Raw genomic sequence first — 20,476 nt, 5'->3', positions numbered from 1 at the left:
TGAGCACCAGCTGGGCCCACCTCACCCTGCACTGACAGGTACTTCTTGTGGCAGTGTTTGTCGTGGCTGCGACGATCCTGCACCTCGCACACGTAGTCGCCCTCGTGCTCGGGTGTTACTTGAGGGATGCTCAGGCTGAGAGTGGCATGGCGCTCTCCCGGTGCCGCTTCCTCCAGATTGGCCTCCAGTGGTGTGGCGAATAGATGCACGTTCTTGCAGTCAAGCAGTAGTGGGTTCCCTTGTGCATCGTGCAGCGTGGACAGGTTGAGGCGGTACCAACGTAGATGCTCATAAGTGTAGTTGTCGGCCCGGCAGCTGAGGCGCACAGACTGGCCTTCTAAAGGCTCCTCAGAAGGCTCAGATTCTATACTAAAGCCGTCGGGGATGGCTGGGAAGTGGGAAGGAACCCCTGTGACACTGCCCAGATATTTGCTCACCTATCCACCTGCCCATTGTGCCCTCTTCCCTTTCCCAGTTGACCTTCAAATTCACTTAGTTTCCAATGAAGGGGGTGCAGCATGTGCATCTGGGTGATCATACCACCCTAGAGTCCACTTCTTTCTTTTTTCTTCCCCTCATTAACCAATGGAGCCAGCTCTCTGAAGTTAGCCCCACCCACTGGGTCTCCTTCTGACTTCCTGCCTCTCTTTGTTCTGAACAAGCTCCTACCAGGTTGCTGCTCTCACCTGTCCTAGGAGGCCAAGTCATCAAGTTCCTTGAGTCCCCTAGACTCAGCGGGCCCTGATTCTTCATTCTCTCTTGCTACAGACTATACCCCACTATTCTCCTCTCCATGAAACAATTTCTTCATTAACTTTTGCCAGTACCACACTCTTGGTTTCCGTCTCTTGGTTCTGGTCATTTCTTGTCAGGCTTTTATGGGCTTCTCCCTGCCCCCAACTGTTCTCTCTGGTTCCATCTCTCTGGGGGTGCCCTCATTGACATCCCTGGGTCTAGTGACTGTCCACTCCTAGGCTTCTTAGCTCTCCTGATGTCACTATTTGAAAATCTGAATAAACTATAGGCCTTCTGTCCAGGGAAAAATGTGCACACAAACCACAGGGCTCTAGGATTTTAGAAGGGTGGTAGGAGGAAGTGGAGCTGCAGGGAGCCAGAGGATCCCCCCACTTGAGGGAGATGCCTCAGGGCTGAGGGCCGAGGGTACTATCCCAGTGCACCAACACTCAGTCCATGTGCTAATAATCTCTAAATTTATCCTTCTCATTCAGTTCCAGGGCCCTATGGGTATTATATATCTCTCCTGGGTGCCCCATGGTCACCAGAAATATAATAAGTCCAAACCTGGCTCTTGACCTTGCATCCAGGCCTGACCAGGGGAAGAGACCCTCTCTGGAAGGCAGTCTGGTTACTCACTGGTTACATAGAAGTAGATGAGTCGCTCGTCCTGGCCCACCTTGTTGAAGACCACACACTTGTACATGGCAGACACGTTGGCATCCTGGATCACCAGCTTGCTCACCGTCTGGGCACAAGGATTCATTTCCAGTCTGAGTTCCCCAACCTAGACCCTCCCCTGCTGCAAGGAGGCCACTGTGCCTACCAGGAATGGGGAAACCAAAGCATTGGGCTGTTGATGAACGAAGCCCAGAGACAGAACCAGGAATGGTGAGGCAGGCAAGAGAAGGCAAGGCCCTCACACAGCAGAATTAGGAGGCTCCCTAGAAGAGTCGAGGAACAGTGTATGGACAGTTGTTTTTCCCGTGGCTGAGGTCAGAGGGCAGTGTTTGGCAGGAGCAGAGAGACTTCAGTCTGTGACTGGGCTTATCCTATGGTCATGTTGGAGGGTCAGAAGTCAGTGTGGCAACTGGGTCAGTACATACCAGGCTTAAAATTCAGATGGTGGTCACATCAAGGCACCAGTTACTCCTGAACTGGGGTAAGATTTGGCCCAAGGTCAATAGTTGGTCATTGTGTGAGGTCACATTGATTCCAGGGCACTTCTTTCTAGTGTCCAGGATAGTCTCAGGAGGTAGGAAGGGGGTGTCCCAGGCTCCCAGAAAAATATCTGGCCTCAGGGAGTAGGAAGCTTGAGAAGTAGGGGAGGAGAGAGGTCCATAGGCCCTGCCTACCATCCAAAGACCCCCACCCCCACTCCAAGCCGGGCACTTCCTGGCCAGCCTTGGAACAGGAAGAGGCTCTGGAGGTGTGTAGGAAAACAGGAAGTGACTGTAGGAAGTGGGTGCCTTTGTTCATTCCCCCTCCCCCTCCTGGTCTCTTCTTAGCATTGCCCCCAGGCTGGTCCAGCATCTCAGCAGCCTACTGTGGAGACCTGGTCAGCCTCCAGCCCCATCTTCTCCAAGCCTAGGTGTTTGTGGGCACAGGGGCCTATGGCCTGGCCAGGAGATTTTGGATCTCCTCTTCCTTTTCTGGGACAAAGCAGAAACCCTGACTCCCATCTGCGTGTAGGAAGGGAAGCTAAGACCCAGAAATTAAGGAAGGTCACCTGGCTCCCAGTGACCTTTCCGAAGCTCTTCAGGTCAGGTGGAAATGGAGAGAAGGAAGAAGAGAGCCCTCCCAACCACCTTTCTTCCCCTTCTCTCCTGGCCTCTTGGTGGCTGGACTGCACCTTATTCTTCCCCTCCACAAACTCGGTCCAGGTGTCCAGGCTCTCAATGGGGTTCACTGGGTCCTGTGTGGTCACCTCCCTCCAGTCACGGCACTGAGGCATACGATCCCGCTGCTGCCGACGTCGGCTATCACAAACCAGAAGGCAGATCAGAGACACAACCAGGGACAGCCCATAGGGGTCTGTCATCTTCAAAGTCATCTTCTTACATCTTAATGGGTAAGGTCAGCTATTAGGTCAAGCAAGAGGGCTGGGGAGTTTTGTTCTGCAGTGTTGCTCAGGGCCTTGCAATCCATCCTGTACCTGGGCACCACTATATCCCACTTCCGCCATGCTGCTTCCTGTAGAATTCACCTTGGTTCTGCTCACCTAGCTTGCCCCAGGGCAGCATGTCATCACTGCCTCAGGAGGTCCACTCCACTAATTTCTCCCTTTCTCCCCCTAGGTCAGGTGTGCATACCCAGCATATTTGGCATCTGGTTGGAGGTAGGGGGCAAGAGAGGCTCTTGTTTGTCCTTAGTGGAGGAGCAGGATGGGGCCCCTGGCTCTTTCAGGTGGCATGAAGCATAATGGTGGATTATCAGAGGAAGCAAATTTGGAGGTACCAGATGTAGGCCCTGTGGTCTAGAAGAATCCCTTATAAACCTTGGATATTTCAGGCTGCTTCAGATCCATACCACTTCTACTGAGCCTCCCCCACCGACTATGCTGGAGCCATAGCCTTTTGGCTGCTGGTGGGGCTTCCTTTACCTCTTGCCTAGGTTTCTGGCTTCCATCCCTCCCCAGCTTGTGACACAGGCTCTCTTGCTCAGTGGCAAATCTGATCTGTAACTCCCATGCTCAATGCTCTTTACTGGCTCCCTAGTGCCTTCAAGACCACTGTCCACCTCAGCATCCTCCACTCCTCTCCCCTGCATTGTCTAAGTTGTCTCTGCCATAAATATTCTCCCTGGTCCATCTGTCCTATTGATGTCCAGCTTAGTTTTAAGGGGGCATTGCTCAGCAGTGGGATAGGCTCTGTTGCTTAACTGTGACTTTGAGAAAGTTGCCCTTCTTCTTTAATCCTATTGTAGCTTTATCTATATGGGTGTGATTGTGAGCTACATAGATGAGCTAAGGTGTGCAAACATGCTTGGTGTGTTCTGGGGCCCAGGACAAGTTTTATAACACTATACCAAGTCTTCCCACTTCATGGGAGGGCCATCCTTTGTGCCCAGATGTACCTCCTTTGGTCCTCCCTAAATGATGCAATTATGTATCTGGGAGGCTTGCTCTTGAGACAGCTGGTTGGGGGTTAGCCCCATCTCCAGAGTCCAGCTTGACCTGCTGGCATAGGACTGAATCAGGAATTTAATATTGTTAAAATGCTTATACTGTCCAACATGATCTACAGATTCAATGCATTTCCTATCAAATTGCCAATGACATTAATCACAGAAATAGAAAAATAATTTTAAAATTCAGATAGAACCACAAAGACTCTTGACAGCAAAAGCAACCTTGAATGAAAAGAACAAAACTGGAGGCTTCACACTACCAGACTTCAAAATATACTACAAAGATACAGTAGCATGGTACTGACGTAAAAACAGGGACTTAGTCCAATGGAACAGATTAGAGAGCCCAGAAATAAACACATATATTTATAGCTGATTTACACTAAAGGTGCCCAGAACACACGTTGGGGAAACAAAAGTCACTTTAATATATAGTGGTAAGAAAACTATCTATTCACATGCAGAAGAATGAAACTAGACTCTTATATCTCACAAGTTATAAAATCAGTTTGAAATTGATTAAAAAATATAAAACTTAAAGATATAACATTACTAGAAGAAAAATAGAGAAAATGCTTCATGACATTGGTTTGGGAAAGGGTTTTTATGACCAGCATAGGCAACAAAAGCAAAGATAGGGTTTGAGTTCAGAATAGGGATTCTGGGAAGGGTACAGGTAAGGCTTGGGTGGCAAGAGGAGCTGAAAACTGGGTTCACCATGGTTGAGGTTGGGGACAGGGAGGTTAAATAAAGGAGAATGGGGTTGGAGCATACTTACAGGCTGCGCTGGGCAAATGTCTTGCAGGGTGTCCAGGGCCGCCAGTGCCACTGGATGCTGAGAGGTGGGGGCACCCCATAGGCTGTGCAGGTGAGGGCCTGGCGACTGTGGCGGGAGTAGATGCTAGGGGAGGAGGCTTCCTTCTCGTGGATGTGGGGGGGTACTAGAGGAACAGACATCAGTTGGTCAGGTGGCCCCCATCACCACATCTACCCAACCACCTGTCCCCTCTCCCATCCTCCCTGCCTGTACCATTCACCACCAGCTCCAGGCTGATGTTGCACCTCAGGCCAGCTGCAGAGTTCCATAGGGCGAGTGTGTAGATGCCTGCACTTGCTTCAGTCACCTCTTTGAGCACCAGGGCATGTGGACTGTGGCGTCCAGTCACTGCCTTTCTGTCCTTGTACCTGTCCCAGGAAGGGAGTTCAGGGGCTGTGTGGACCCTGCCTCATGCTGACACTTCCACCCCATCCAGCCAGAAGGGTTCCAGGACCCCCATTGGATATGAAAATTCCTGAATGCTCTAATCTCTTCTATAAAATGGTATAGTATTTGCATATAACCCATGCACATCCCTCCATCTCTAGATTATTTACAATGCTTAATAAAATATAAATACTTTGTAAATGCAATGTAAATGCTGCATTATACCAGAGTATTTAGGGAATGATGACAGGAACAAAGCCTGTACATGTTTTTTTTTTTTTTTCAAATATTTTCATCCACAGTTGTAAAAATCCACATGCAGAACACACAGATACAGAGGGCCCATGTATACTGCTGGAAATGGGAAAAAAAGACCAAGCGGCTTTTCTGATGGGTCAGGTCAGAGCAAGTAGCCCCTCCTGGATCAGGCCAGAAAGGGCCAGCAGCAGTGTGGGTGGGTTGGGCAGCAATCTCTGGTCTGGGGAACAGATGATCAAAGGCTCTGGGCTTTATCAGTCAGGTCTCACTACTCCATCAGGTGGCCAGCTCAGGAACATCCCCAAGAGCTTGCAGCAGCAACTCTGGCCTTTGTTCCTAAAGCCTCTGAGATCTTTCCCCAAGTAATGAAGAGACTGTTTCTGCTCAGTGCAGCCACCTTCACTCTGCCTTGCCTGTGGCCTTGGTTTGCCTTCAGCAACCAGGTTTACCAAGTTCAGTCCAGGAAGTTTCTGCCCATCTCCCCAGTTTTCCCTGGTTGGCTCTTCCATACCAGTTGGACTGTGGCACCAGGGACCAATTACAGGGCTCTCAGTGGGCTCTGTCTTCTTTTTCACAGTCCAAATCCAGGAGTGAAGGTGCAGTCCCCAAGGAGCACAGTTGGACTTCTTACCATGCAGGGTGATCCCTGACTGGCTTTCTGATCCCCAATTCTACCCTTTCATAAGTTCTGCAGACACATGGCCTCCTCAGGACCTTGGCATTTATTGCTGCTCTTGCTTGGATGCTCTTTCCTGTAGGTGACAGTCTGTGGGGTTCTTTTCTTTCTTCTTCGGGGTTGGGGTATTCATTAGAGAATACCAGCTGATCAGAGAAGCCTTCCTCTTCTGTCTCATTAAGTGAGTGGTACTTGTACTTGGCTCTATGAATCCTGTCCCTATCTTACTGATCATCAGCCCATTGGTTTTCTTTCTTTGTGTTTTGTTTTGGTGCTGCGGATTGAACCCAGGGCCTCACACTTGGTCCTTGCTCTACCACAAGCTACATCTCCAGCCAGCCTACTGATTTTCGGATATGTGTCTGTTGATTGTCCATACCCCCACTGAGCTGTGAACTCCGTGAGGACAGGAACTGTCTCTTCCCTGTTGTACACCCTACATGTAGAGTTGTGCCAGACACATGTAGGTGCTCCATAGACACTTGCTGCACACGAGAGGAAACAGATGCCTCCCACCCCAGATTGGCTCCTCCCTAGTCATGAACTGGAATTTCTGTAGGCAGTTTTGCCTCTGCCATCTGAGTTCTGGACTCTGTTTGGAGATAGTCCTTCCTCTTCAGGGGCTTCCCCTCTGGGTACCAAGTGTGCTAAGCCAGAGAGATGCTATAGTGTAGCCTGGGAGAGGCACATCTCTTGGGCAGAGAACTATGGTGATGGGGACACGGAGGTCTCTCAACTCTGACAGCAGTCATGACTCAGAGAGAGTGATCCGACTTGCCCAGGGTCACAGGCAGGACAGGACAGGGCAGGGGCAAAATCAAGCCTGTGCTATCTGCCTGGCTTTGGTGCAGAGGGCTATTAGAATCCCGAGTCTGCCACTTGCTGGGACTGTTACCCTAGACAGATTCCCTCTCTGCCACACGTCTCAGATTCCTCATCTGAAAACGGGGGAAATGTACCTTGCAGCAGGTGTGAGGGCAAAGACATTGTCAGCACCTTGCTGGGCACACTGGGAACCTTGGGAGCCTAGTTCCAGCTTCTCTGTTTATGTTCACTAGACCTTCCATCAGTCACTGACTCAGAGTTTTCCCATGATAATACCACCTGAATAGTGGGCTCTGGTGACTAAAGTGCCCTGAGTCAGCTGAGAACTTCTTGGAGGCAGATGTTAGCCAAGCAGCAGAAGGTCCTGATGTGGCACTAATGTTTCAGTGCAAAAACCGCTGCCTGGGGATCATGTTGGACCCTGGTTGCAGCAGAGTTGGTCACCTACCTTGGGCAGGCTCAGTCCTTCTGGCCTTGAAGGGCAGGGGATAGGCCCTGGGTGTCTCTAGGAACTGCTCTTTTGTAAGTGAGGCTTCTGGCTACATTAGTGCTCTCAAGACTCTGCCTCAAAGGCTCTGATACTATGCCAGGTGGACCCCTAAGCCTGTGCCAGGAGGACTCCCAAGCCGATGGCCTTACTAGGCTCAGGGCCAGGGCATTATAGGCCCTCCCAAGAGAAGCCTTCTTTCAGTCTATGGTAGTGCAAGGGGCTCCTGGCTGAGGATGCCTGGAACATCTGCTTGCCCAGCATCAGAAAAATTGCCAGGTGCACGAGGAGCTCAGGCTGAGGAGGGCAAGACTTCTCTAGCTAGATAGGAAAGGACAGAGCACGGCCCATTCCCACGCTCAAGTGGGAATCCCTCCCATCTTCTGACATGTTTCCTCACCTGTATAATGGCAGCTCAGGTCAGCATGATCTATCGTGGATGAGCCGTGCGGATGCTCAGAGGGCTGAGGAAGTATTGGGAGAGGTGCCGTGCCCCCTTGAGCTCCGTTGGAAGCATTCAGCAAGGGCAGAGCCACTACTGAGGGGTCCTCTCACTGCCCTGGACACACCCCACAGGGAAGCCTCAATCTCTCAGCTCACAGACTGGAGCCTGGGCTCTAGCATCCTGCAGACCTCCTGGAAGCTATCTAGCTCATTGCCCAGGGCCAGGTTCCATAACATTTGGTTCAAACCCTATTGTATCTCCAAATTTCTGGAAAGGAGGGTCCTGGTTCTTGAAAGGCAACCTAGTTGAAAGGCCTAAGGAACTGAGGTTGTTGATGTGTGACTGGCCTTATGTTTACTCAGCATGTAAATGAGTCCAGCTTGCAGGCCTTTAGAGATGCTGAGGGGTTGCAGGAAATAGTTAGATAAAGTACCCCCTCTGTGCAACCACACCACACATAGAAGCAGGCTAGTATTTAAACCTTTCATGGTTTCACAGCATCCTGGGCCAACCTTCCTTCTAGTTGTATTATATGTGTTTGCTTTGTAGGGGGTATACTCATGGAAGGTCCCCACCTGGGTCTCAGGGTACAGGCCCTGATGGGGAAGGACACTGCCCTTCTCGTCCCTCAGTCCATTCTTGTGCGGGGCCTGGCAGGGTAGCAAAGGGAAGGGACCCAGGGCTGTTACCATTGGAATTCCGGCGGGGGATACGCTGCCAGCTTCACAGGCAGCTTCACCAGCTCGTCACCTGCTGTGGCCTCCAGGACAGGTCCTTTGAGCCACTCGACACTGATGAAGGGCTTTTCTGCCAGACAGGAGGCATCAGTGTAAATCTGGGGCTGACCCATCAAGGACCAGGGATTTCCAGCCTCTGCCCCTTCAGCCCCAGTCGCCAGCCACCTGAAGATGAGCTTCTTGTGCCACCTAGCACGTGGGAGCCAGGCAGGTTTTCTGCTCATAGCCCTCCCCTTCCTCTGGCTGGTGCACCGTGACCTCTGACCCCCAAGTACACTGCACAAAGACCCTTGTTCCTCAGGCTTCATGATACTGGACCCACCCCAGGCCATGCTGGGCATGATGATCCAACTCTAGGCCATACCGTGCACAATGACTTCGGTGCTCTCCCGGAATTTCTGGATGCCATTGTTGACCTCGCAAACATATGGGCCCAGGTCATGCTGGCTGACGTTGTAGATAGTCAGGATGCTGGAGAGTTCTGTGTGAGTCTGCTGGGAGCGCCGCTCAGGTACCCACTTACCCCGCTCTGCCTGCCCACACCCAGGGGAAGCCCAGAGTCAGCAGGTGGGCTCTGGCAGAGTGGACCTACCAAAGGCACATACCCCTGCCCAGCCAGTGCTGGCTCTGGAAGCCTTGACCCAGTTTTCTGTGGGGTGGAAAACTTTCCCATCAGACTGGGTTTCATGGGGTTGGTTAGGCCTGTGCCTCCTCCACACAGAGGCCCAGTGTGTGCCAGGTACAGGTGGGCATGGGCAGTGATGGGAACAGGACAGCTGTGGGCAGGAGGAAGGCACCCTGGCAGGGCTGCCAACCTCACCTGCTTCCCTGGATAGTCCCAGTCAAAGGTGACGCCTGAGTTGAACTCAGCCCACACTGTGCAGTTCAGGACCAGCTTCTCCCCGACCAGCAGCTCCAGTGACTTCTTGGGAAAGAGCTGGATGTCATAAAGTTGATTGCCTGGTGAAACATGCACAGTGACTCCTGTGACCCCCACAGGATATACACATAGGGACACCCATCACTGGATGCTCATCAACATCAACTGTGTCACTAACAGCCCTATTGCTGGGAATGGGGGTTCCTGCCATATTCCTCTTGGGGACATAGGGAATGGTAACTCAGTGAGGCACCAGGAGCAGACCTTACCTGTGATGTGCACAATGAAGGGATTGGAAAGGAAGTCCCGGCCCTCCCAGGTGGTCTCGCACTGAAGGTACAGAGCATCCCGCAGCAGTGACGTGGGCACCCGCATGCCCCGGCGGTCATCCCACACCACTTCCTGCCCGTCGGGCTGCAGCACCGAGCTTTGCTGGAGGGATACACTGACTGTCAGTGCCTAGCTACCCCTTTCCTTCAGACCAGACCAGCAGCCACCTTTCCCAGGGATGGGGTAGTAGGGCTGGATCCTGGGGTGGGGATGGGGATAGGGATTGTACCGATCGCAATGTGACGTTGAGGCCAGGGATGGACACCAAGCAGGGCACCCACATGGAGTCCTTCCTGTTGACCAGGAGTGTGTCGGGTTGGTTGATGAATGGCTGCTCAAAGTCTAAGGAGAGGGAGTAGGAGTTGAGGAAGGATGGAGCTCGGGCAGTCTCTGGCCAGGGCTGGGCAGTGGTGGCAGGGCAGCCCAGGGGAGCTGGGTGGTGCTGATTCAGCTGCCCACTGCCATCCGGTGCAGGGCAAGAGCTCCCTGTCCCCTCCTGCCACCCTAGGGTCAGCATGCTGGAGGTGGGGATGTGCCAACCAGTCCCTCCAGGACCCTGCCCACACCTGACCTGCTCACTTGTCTTGGTGACCTCACCTCTTACGAACACGTAGGTGCTGGCAGCTGTGGTGCCCTCAATGCGGGCCTTGATGTACTTGTAGTAGCAGAGGTAGCTGCCTGTGTTGTTGGCATGGGCCTCGCCCAGCAGCAGCACCTTGCAGTAGGGCTTGGCGTCTGTGCCCTCACAGTCTCGCACAACCCCTGTGTCCTCACTGTCCTTCTCCCCTGTGGTTGGTGTCTCCTGAGCTCCTGGCCAGGCCCACTCAAGGGGGTGTTGTCCCCTGGAAGAGGATGGGAGAGGTCAGGAGGCCCCCTGACCTCAGCTGCAGCTCAGGAGGACAATTCCTGAGGAGCCTCCCTCAAGGGCCAAGAGCCTCACCCACAGCTTGTCTCAGAGATGGGACAGTTCAGGGTTTGGGCATGTACCATAAACACTGCCTGGGCCAGGGAACTCTCTAAGACTCCAGGCCTTCTGCCTGGCTCCAGAGCTGTGAGTGGCAGGCTGGCCTGCAGAGAAGCCCAGGCCTTGTATCACAGCTGGGGCTACAGGGAGGTCTTGGGAGCAGAGTAGGAGGGCTTGGGGCCAGTGAAGGGAGGCTGGGGGTCCATGCAGGTTATCTAGGGCCCATGCAGGGTATTGGGAGGGTGGGTATGGGTAAGGTTGATGAGTTCAGGGTGCTTGTGTCTGCAGAGCCTCCAAATATCCTGGGAGCCCCACTCAGTCTCAAGGCCTCTCTGGCCTGGGGAGGAGCTGCCTTCTGGGTCCTCAGCCATCACCTCCCACGTTGGCCTTCTACAGCCTCCTTGGACTGCCAGGTGGGAAGGGCTCAGTACCTGCAGGAGATGGATAGGCTCTCACTGGTGTCAATGATGTGTGCCTCCTCCGTGATGTTCAGGGTTGGGGGGGTCATGGAGTAACCACTTGTCAGGCCTGGCATGGAAGATAGGGTTAATGTGGTGCTGGGTCATGAGTCATGTGACAACTTTGATCAAGGTACTGTTGGGCCTTCCAGGACCCCTCTCCAGGACAGCCTGGTTGGCACAGTCTGGTCTCTCCCTGTGCACTCTGAGTAGCATCAAACCCAAGACCCCAAGACAACCAATAACCTCCACCAAAGCTGACTGCTGCCGTGGCTCATGGCCATCTCTCCTGGTAGATCTCTGCCCCTGCCTGCAGGCCCAGCTCAGTCCTAAGTGACCCCTGACTGCCCTGGATCCCAGCCTCTGGTCACAAAGAGCTGAGTGTCCAGTATGAGGAAGAAGGAGGCGACTGCAGGGCTCATTCTGCACTGAAGGAGGCTTGGAGCATGTGATCCCCACAGCTCCATCTGAAGCCCACACCTACACCCACTGCTTATGAGGGGGTTCTGCACATTCCAGACCTTCCCCAAACATACCCAGGCCTCGGCCTACCCACCCAGTCTGTGCCCATGTCCTTGTCCTCTCCAGGGTCCCAGGGAATCCATCTCATGACTGTTCTTTGGCTTAACCAGCTTTTTTCAACCTGCACAGGCCCTCTCTGCCCAGCCTCTGGGGGCTCTCCCTGCCCAGGCCTCCACCTAACATCCTCAGGTCTTTCCACAGGATGGTTCCTTAGATACACAAATAAACCTGCTTTACCTGGTAGAATACCCTTCCTCAGACCTCAATGACTGCAGGCCCTTCTGTCCCCTGGAATTCCAGCCCTCCTCCCCTCCAGTTCCACATAGACCATTCTCCTCCCGGTGGGGTGGTGGGTTGTTGTTGTTGTTGTTGTTGTGTGTGTGTGTTTTGCATGCATGTGTTACCAGCTGTGGGTCTTCTCCATGTCACATGCCTGGGCATATGAATCTGTCTTTGGGTGGTATATGTGACTTTGTGTGTGTGCGCAAATGTGTATCTTTGTGTATCTTCAGTATGTTTTGAAATGAGATTTTGGTGTGTGGAGTGTGCTGTCCTGATATCACTTGGTTGTGTGGCTTGGGGTCAGGGTGTGTGAAACTGTCTGTGGTTCATGTTCTTGCATACACGCATATGTGTGTGTGGGAGAGTGGGATGGTGGGGGTGGGAGCAGGCCCTGGGGGAGGTCTGGGCCTGGAACTCTGGCAGATGCATCCTGCTGGGACCATCCTGAGACAACAGGAAGGGAGGACTGTATGGCTAGAGGCCCAGGGCTGTGTCCTGTCCCTCCCCCAAGTCCCTGTCCTCCTGTGGGGAGCACAGCCCATTCTCCTGTCCCCAAGCCCTTCTAGTCCCACAGATGCCCCAAGATTGCAGCCAAAGTCCAAATCCTTTGCTCTCCAGCCAACTACTGAGGCCCTAGGATCCTGCTGTACTAATGGGGTGGGGTGGAACCTGGGAGGCCCCAACGTAGACGGTTTTACATGCCCTGACCCCAAACCATACAACCAAGTGGTACCAGGACATCACACTCCACACACCAAGATCTCATTTCAGCATCATGCAGACAACAGCCACCAGCCAGCACTCGCTGGTCTCTCCCTTCTTTCACCCCTCCCCACCCCCACTCCTGGTCAAGCCCTTCTAGGCACCACTGCACCACGAGTCAGAATAGAAAAGCCCTTATCAAGCATCTAGTTTCACTGTACAGTCTGTGAATCTGAGACTCTCCAGCTGGACTGAGCTGCCCTTCAAAAAGTCACCCCTTGCCTGACCAGCTGCTGGGACTATGCTTCCTTCTCATGCTCAGGTCAACAGCCCTGGAACTGGCCCCCCCCATGACCTGGGGTTCTGAGGGGAGAGATGGTCCTGGGTCCTCCAGTCTCCTTCCCATGCAGGGTCCTTTGAGGCATGTGAGCAGGGCCTGGGCACTCAGCAGCCCCTTACTTGTACTCCCTGGGGCTCCTGGGGAGAGAGCTGTCACCAGGGGAGGGGGGACCCCCAGACAGAAGTAACCCTCTCAGGGAAGTGAGGAGCCAGGAAGGACTCCCCAGGGGAGCACCTTGGACTGGGCTTCCAAGGCAAAGTAGAATTTCCCAGTCAATGAAAAGTAAACAAAGCTATGCCAGGCAGGCAGGAAGGCAAATATGTGGGCAACCAAGTGAAAGGTGGTCTGCCCTCTGAGCTACATAAGAGGGGAGCGATGATGGGCATGGGTTTGGATCTGTAGGGGTGAAAGAACTGTTGCCCTCCCAGTTAGACCTAGTTGGAGGTCAGGCCTGAGGCCGGCACGTGAGCACAAGAGGAGTGCTGCCTCAGCCAGCAGCCACCTTCCCAGCTCCATGTGTGTCCTCCCTGCAGGCGAGAGGACACCCTCACAGTGAGGTCTGGGGCACCGTACTGGGGCCCTGGGGAGGCCATGGCTCCCCTTCCCTGAAGTGCACATCAATGCAAGGCCCTGGTAATCTCCAGCTGTAGGTCTGTGGAAATTGTCAACCAGGTTTTCTTTGGTGGCTCCCCTTAGCTTCTAAGACAAAGCAGATGAGGAGTGATGTTCTGACCTCTCCCTTTCTCTCCAGCTTCAACTCCTGAGAGGTTCAGGACTTCTCACTACACTTTCAAAATACCAGGTTTTTCATATCTTGAAGCCTTTGCTTTACTCATTCATTTTTTTGCTTGGGACATTCCTGCTTCTTTTCCTCCTGTGGATCTCCCTCCTTAGGGTTCACGTCACACGTCCCTTTCCTAAGAGAGCAGTCATCATCATTTGGGCAGCTTCTGCCTCATCCTTCTTGGGGCTCCCAAACACTGATCAGACTGAATTATGGTTTTCATCTTCATAAGTCCAAAACAGGAGATGTGCAACAGAGACCCAGGGGATGGATGCAAGGGTGATTTGATGGATGATGGACGTGAAAGGGATAGATGAATGATGGATCATCAGATGAATAAATGGATGGGTGGGTGGGTGGAGAAATGGATGGGAGTGAGTGTTGGCTGGATGGGAGAGGGTGAGGGAATTGATGAGGGGAAGAAAGCTTGTAGAAACGTCCTCCCACCAGCACCATACCAGCAAGGAAGCAACAGCATCTCTGTGCTAAATGGGATGATCTGTACTGTTCCCTCCTGTCTTACTGTGAAACCTGGTTTCCTGAGAACACCATTGCCATGGGGAGACTCCTGTCCTGCATGCCACATGCTTCATAGAGAATTCCTTGTGGCCAGCTTTCCTCCCACAGCAACTGCTTTGAGGCTTATGCTTTTGATGGCACCACCCTCTACCCACTAAAGCTGTCATCAGCTTCTCTCCTGGTCACTTCCCCTCATTCTCTGCTGACTGTAGCTCCTGGCTCACCAACCCCCTTCCCACCCCAATTCCCACCATTCTCCATTACTTCAACATCCACGTGGTGACTCACCAGCATCCTTGCCTTTTGAGTCCTCCCGTTCTCTCCCCTTCGGCCACTGGCTTTCAGGGGCACGCCCTGGACGTGGCCATCACCAGAAATTGTGCCATCATTGAATGCCTGACTTCCTCTGTTTCCTTCTCTTCTCCTTCCTCCTCTTCTTTTTGCTCAGGTGTCCTGTTCTACTGCTGCTGAACCCTTTATATGTAGCAAAGGCCCCCCTGCTTCCTCCTTACTCATGAACATCCCCCTGGTATGACCTCTGTCCTGGTGCAGAGGCCCTCCATGGCCCATCACTCTGATTGTCCTATCATCCTCTCTTTCAACCCTGTGACACTACCATGTTCCCAAGTGGCTCAATACTGGAGCACAAAGCTCTCATGCTGGCTGCTTCCCCTTGATTTTCCTGTTTTCATACTTCAAACAGGCCCTCATTAATGGAGTTCAGGGTGTTCCCTCTGCCACTCTCCATCATGTTCAGAATTCCAACAAATAATTCCTTTCTCTTCTGATCACCATTGTTTCTCTACAGAGTCATCTCCCATCTTCAAAACAAAACAAAGCAAAACAATACAATTTCTTGGTCTCGGACTCCCTTCTAACTATTGCCCTTTTCTTATTTCCCATCATAGCCAAAGCTCTGTTATTCTCCTCCTCCCCACATTCATTTGTGCATTCACGTGGTACATACCCCATCTTCAGGGACTTGCTGGTCAAAGCCTCAAGTGACCTCCATGTCACAGATCCAGGGAGCACTCCAGGGCAGGGAGCAGAGCTGTCTCCTGTGACCTCATCTCCTCTCAACTTTCTCTTTCCCTCTGCCCAACACTAATTCCTGTTGCTTCTCATTTTCTCTTCCCAACTACCCTCTCCCAAGGGTCCAGATACCTTCAAATCTTCTAGCTCCAACCCAGACCACTGATCTCAACTCTGTATTCAGTTGCCCTGTTGACTTGGATATTCAACAGATACCCTGACTTCCATGAATCTGATCCTAAACTTCAGACTTAGACTTGCTCCACCTTGCCAAAAGTTCTTCCTTGATAGCTCCCATCTCTCCAAATGGAAATCACTATGGGTCACTGCTTCTCCCTCCCCAGCCTATCCATTCAGCATGAAGCCTGGGAGGCCAGATGCATTCCAGAGCTGGCTCCTGCTCTCCCACTGGATGCCTGCACAGCTGCGTTAGCCCTAAAGTCACCTCCTGGTTCTGTGAATGCCCTCCTACAGTTCTTAACCATGCAGTCATTGGTGATATTTAAGAGAAAAAACAAAGGGGCCATATCACACTCATGCTTAATCCTGTATATGACTTCCCACTGCATTTCCAGGAAAATCTAAACTCCTAACCAAGTCCTGGCCTCTGTCCAGCTCCTCACATCCTTGTGGTCCTTTATCACTTCATGTTCACATCCTCCAGCCACCTTGGTCTCCACAATATTCTGGAACATCCCCTGTTCCTTCATACTCCAGGGGTTTTGCACACACTGATCCTCTTGATATGCTTCCTTGCCTATGCCCTGCACAGCTGGACTCTTCTCACTTTCAGGCTTCCTCGCCCTTACAAAAATGTTAAGTTCCCTCTTTAGACTTCATTTCAGCCTCCTGGCTTCTTGTTCTATTCTTCTGGTCACAATTTGTAATATCTTATTTTGTTATTTGTTTAAGTTATGTTTGTCTATGTCTCCCATTAAGTTTTGGTGGGGTAAGGACCAAGGTAGTTCTATTTTCTACCCAACCTGATGCCTAGTCTAGCACCTGGCACAGGATAAAGGTTCCATAAATACTCACTGAATGACTAAATGGATGAATGGTTGGGAGGAAGGATCAATGGGCAGAAAGATGGATGGATGAATGGATTAGTAGATGGATGGAAGGACAGATAAATGGATGGGTGGGTGGGTGGGTAGATAGATGAATGAATGAAGATATAGGTAGATGAAAGAATGGATAAATGAAAAGACTGGTGGATGGAGGAAGGATAGATGGTTGAGTGGGTGGATGGATACAGAGTTGGATGAATGGGTGTAAAGATGGAAAGATGGATGGGTGGGGATCGACAGATGGATTAATGGACAGATGGACAGATTGATGAATGGATTGCTAAACAGACTTCTGAGATCTTTCTTCCCATTGAAACTGTATCAGACTCTGTTATTCCTTTGAAAAAGATGCTTGCAGTTTTAAAGAACAGATTTCTGATGACAATGTGAACCCCAAGCAGCTCAGCAGCCAGGACAGATACAGACCAGAGGCCCACCATATCCAGAGGCTCCATGCCTTCCCAGCCCCCACCTGCAGCCCTAAAGAAGGCGCATCCTTCCTGCCTGGCTGTTGTCTGTCTCCACTGTCCTTCCCTTCCCGCAGCAGGAAGTGCTGTCATCCTGGCCTCTGCTGCACTCCCCCTGCCTTCCTGTTTCTGGCCCAGGAACTGACTTCTTCCTTCCCCTGGCCAGCAGAGCCTTGGCCCCCAAGCCTGCAGTAGAGCAGTCAGGGCAGGCGCCAGGCTGAGGTCAGTGAGGCCAGAGTGCACACCTCCTTTTCTCTGTGCTGTCAGCAGCTCTGGAAGCCCTCTGCCCTTGGGCCACAGGGTCCCAGGCGTCAGTCCCAGGCACAAAAGACTGTGTAAGCAGCATGCAGGGGTCCTGCAACCTCTCCTGGGGCACACCAGTATCCCTTGATGAGTGGCAGGCAGGGTGTGAAGGGAAATCCCATGGTGGGTTAGGTGCTGGACATGAGCCAGGCAGTGGGCAGCTAGCCTGGCCACCACTGTCTCTTTTGGTCCTCATGACAGCTTGGGAGAGAGGAAGGGATCATAAACCCAGTCAATGAACGAGGAAATTGAGACTTCAGGCCTTACAGCCATCGGTTCTAGCAGCTGTAGAGTAGCCCAGGTCCACCTGAGTCCAGGGCCATCTCTGCTCCAGGGCAATGCTGCTTTCCAAAGGCAAAGAGCAGAGAAGTCCTTCAAATGAAAGCCTCAGAGACCCCACCATATCCAATAAGCAGGAAAGTCCACACAGGAAGCCAAACAGGTGCCTGGGCCTCTGAGCCCACAGTTGCCCCCATCACACTCCCATTATGGGTTCTGATCCTCTATGTAGATCCATGACCTGGCTGGCTGTAAGTAGTCCTTTAAACAATCAATACTATATTTCAAAGGAGCTTTCCTGAGGAATTGAGGAAAAAAACACAACCAAATGCATGAATACTGCTAAGAGAGGGCAAGACTTTACTTTCATCCCACAGATGTCCCAGTATGGCCCTGGGGCACATTCATAAAGGACGTTCCGATCCCCTCCCTCAGTACCAAACTTGTTAGTCCCATGTCCCTTGCTTGTATAGAATTCACATTTCCCTAGCAAATCCTTTCTGTGCCCACCTGGACAGACTTTGGAGACATGCTCCAATGTAACAGAGTCTTGGTCCTGTTTCCAGTGCAAGAGGATAGGGCCTGGGCTTGAGTGGTTTCTAGGGAGCTCCCCTGATCACAAAGTCAACAGGGAAAGGCCAGGTCCAGGTTCCATAGCAGTGGGGGAAAGGGAGCTGGTAGGGCAAAGGGTCAACAGGTACATCTTTGCAGCTCCTCCCTGCCCTGACCCTAACATCCCTCTGTCCCCTTCTGTCCTGCTGTTAGGTTGGGCATTGACTTCCCTGCCTCCCTACCCCCAGAAACCTCCTTCCTGGCTTCCAACCCACCCCTCAGGCAGCATGGCTTCAGGGCCCCTTCCCTGGTTCCTCCTGGCCATTTGGAGTTGTGCATACATTCAGCCTGGACTCCAGGAGGTTAAGGGTCCCAAGAATCTCCCACATTCCTGGCTGGTTTCATCTCTCAATGCTTCTGCCACACCTAGAATCTACCTGCTGAGCCTACCAGACCTTGCCCACTTTTCATTTCAGGGCTCAGGCTGTGTCCTCTGTCCTCCCTTGCTGTCTGTGCTGGATGAACTGTTGCTACTGCCCCCAGACCCATGCACACTGCCCTGACACCTGAAGCTGAGAGCACTGACCGACCCCATACTGGCTCTGACTTGCAGCACAGGGAGGATTTGTGTCATCTAGTAACTCCTTGGGGCTGTGATGTCATCAGCACATGGTTTATTCCCCAGGCCCATCATGGGTGGTATGAGGATGACATCAGGTCCATTTGGGAACTGGAGGGTCTCTTCCACTTCCAGCAGGGAGCAAGACCCTGTTGTGGCTGCCCTGGGCCTGGCTCCTCTTCAACTTCTCTCTGAATGACTTGAAAGACAGGGGGCCTATGCCAGTCCTGCCAGTATGATACACACTCTCCTAGCTCTGCCTAGGAAGATGAAGGCAGCCAGGGGCCAGGCAGCAGCTGCAGACTAGAGGTAAGTTATGATGGGGGTGATGGGGGACAGCTGGCTGGGTGGAGGTCAGGGTCACTGTGCATTGGTCTTGGGACTGGGCAGAATGGAAGAGACCTGAGCCATAGTCCTTTTACTTCACTCCTGGGGCCAGGCCTGTGCAGATAGCTGGCAAGGAGGAAGTGTTTTGTCCTAAAGTCCTCCAGACCTGGTTGTCAGCTCTGTGCCTCTAGAGCTCAAATGTGAGAGTCAAGGGTCCATCAGTTCCTCACCTCCCAATCTGTAGGACGGAGTCAGCAGGGATAGGAGGGACTATTCCCAGTGTGTGCTCAGAGCTCTGTGAACCCAGCTGGGCACCCTACAATGCCACTCTCTAGTTATATGGCCTTAAACAATTCATTTCCTCTCTCCAATTTTCCCCACTTGTGAAATGTAGATCATTCCTAGGATTACTGGGAGCCACAAAGATCACAAATAGCATAATAGCACATTAAGAACTACTGTAAGAGCCAGGTGCAGTCGCTCATGCCAGTAATCCCAGTGACTTGGGGGGGCTGAGGCAGGAGGATCACAAATTCAAGGCCAGCCTGGGCAACTTAGTGAGACCTTGTCTCAAAATAAAAACTAAAAAGGAAGGACTGGGGATGCAGCTCAGTGGTAAAATGTCCCTAGGTTCAAGCCCCATTACTGCAAAACAACAAAACAACAACACACCACAAGAGTAAACTGTCTTTGGCTGACATACACTGAATATTTACTATCACCTGCCTGCTTAATTCTTAGATTATCATAGCTGCCACATCTCACTGTGACCCTGTGCTGTGGTCAGAGAATGTAGATAGGGCATCAGGGAAAACCTTGCTGGTTGTGGGGCAGGGAGCATATTCATGTGAGCTGATCTGGGCTTCACATACCAAATACAGGCTTGCTGGCCCAGGAGGGGAGTACATAGATTAGAGGGATGTGTACAAAGGCCAGAGTGTGGGTGAATTTGATAATCAGGTAGTTGGAACAGATGGAACATGAGTGTGGGGTGATGAGGCCACATAAAAAAGCCCAGGATCACAGGCTTAGCTTAGGGACCCCATCCTGTTCACTAGACTCATTCTCTCCTCTTTACAAGGGCTCGTCCTTGGAATTCAACTTCACACTGTGCTCTCCACAGCCTCCCTGACAGCTCTCCTGCATTCCATTCTTGGTGGACCCTTAGGGATCCCAGACTTCAAATCCAGATCACTGGGAGGACAGCTGGACCCATGGAGCACACAACTGTTCACTCACCAGATGAGCTAGTATTTAAAAAAACAATACTTCCCAGTGTTGGCAAGGATGTGGAGAAACAGGCACTCACATGGTAAAATGTTCATACACTTTGACCCCAAAATTCTGCTTAGACCGATACATCCTGTATAACAGTAAGAACAACTGCAAATTTAGCACTTTCTATTTGCCAGAACAGTCCTACACACTTGTACATCCTACACTGCTTTAATACCCATCCTGAGGTGGGTGCTATTATTGCCATTGTACAAATGAGAAAACTAAGTCATTCAGAAGTCAACTTACCCCAAAGTACATTATGTCATAGATTATCT

General features: G+C 51.9%; 1 protein-coding gene across 2 annotated transcripts in view; it reads right to left on the bottom strand.

Annotated features, from left to right (window-relative positions):
• Flt4 (fms related receptor tyrosine kinase 4) overlaps positions 1–20,476 on the bottom strand; it is a 46,649-nt gene that overhangs the window by 19,830 nt on the left and 6,343 nt on the right. For both annotated transcript variants that reach the window (XR_007109164.1, XM_047556505.1), the window contains exons 2-13: positions 11,102–11,198; positions 10,304–10,548; positions 9,936–10,048; positions 9,646–9,808; positions 9,317–9,456; positions 8,861–9,029; positions 8,449–8,566; positions 4,895–5,049; positions 4,643–4,805; positions 2,588–2,714; positions 1,375–1,483; positions 26–388 (exon numbers count right to left, since the gene is read on the bottom strand). Coding sequence is in view for 1 of the 2 variants with exons in the window: in XM_047556505.1 (XP_047412461.1) it covers positions 26–388; positions 1,375–1,483; positions 2,588–2,714; positions 4,643–4,805; positions 4,895–5,049; positions 8,449–8,566; positions 8,861–9,029; positions 9,317–9,456; positions 9,646–9,808; positions 9,936–10,048; positions 10,304–10,548; positions 11,102–11,198 (1,962 nt within the window). In the remaining variant the exon portion in view is untranslated. The remainder of the gene's footprint in view (positions 1–25; positions 389–1,374; positions 1,484–2,587; positions 2,715–4,642; positions 4,806–4,894; positions 5,050–8,448; positions 8,567–8,860; positions 9,030–9,316; positions 9,457–9,645; positions 9,809–9,935; positions 10,049–10,303; positions 10,549–11,101; positions 11,199–20,476) is intronic.

Source organism: Sciurus carolinensis, chromosome 6, assembly GCF_902686445.1.
Source record: "Sciurus carolinensis chromosome 6, mSciCar1.2, whole genome shotgun sequence".
In the NCBI taxonomy this organism is placed as follows: domain Eukaryota; kingdom Metazoa; phylum Chordata; class Mammalia; order Rodentia; family Sciuridae; genus Sciurus; species Sciurus carolinensis.
Note: the sequence above shows the minus strand (reverse complement) of the source record. Positions and strands in the feature narration are given on the sequence as shown.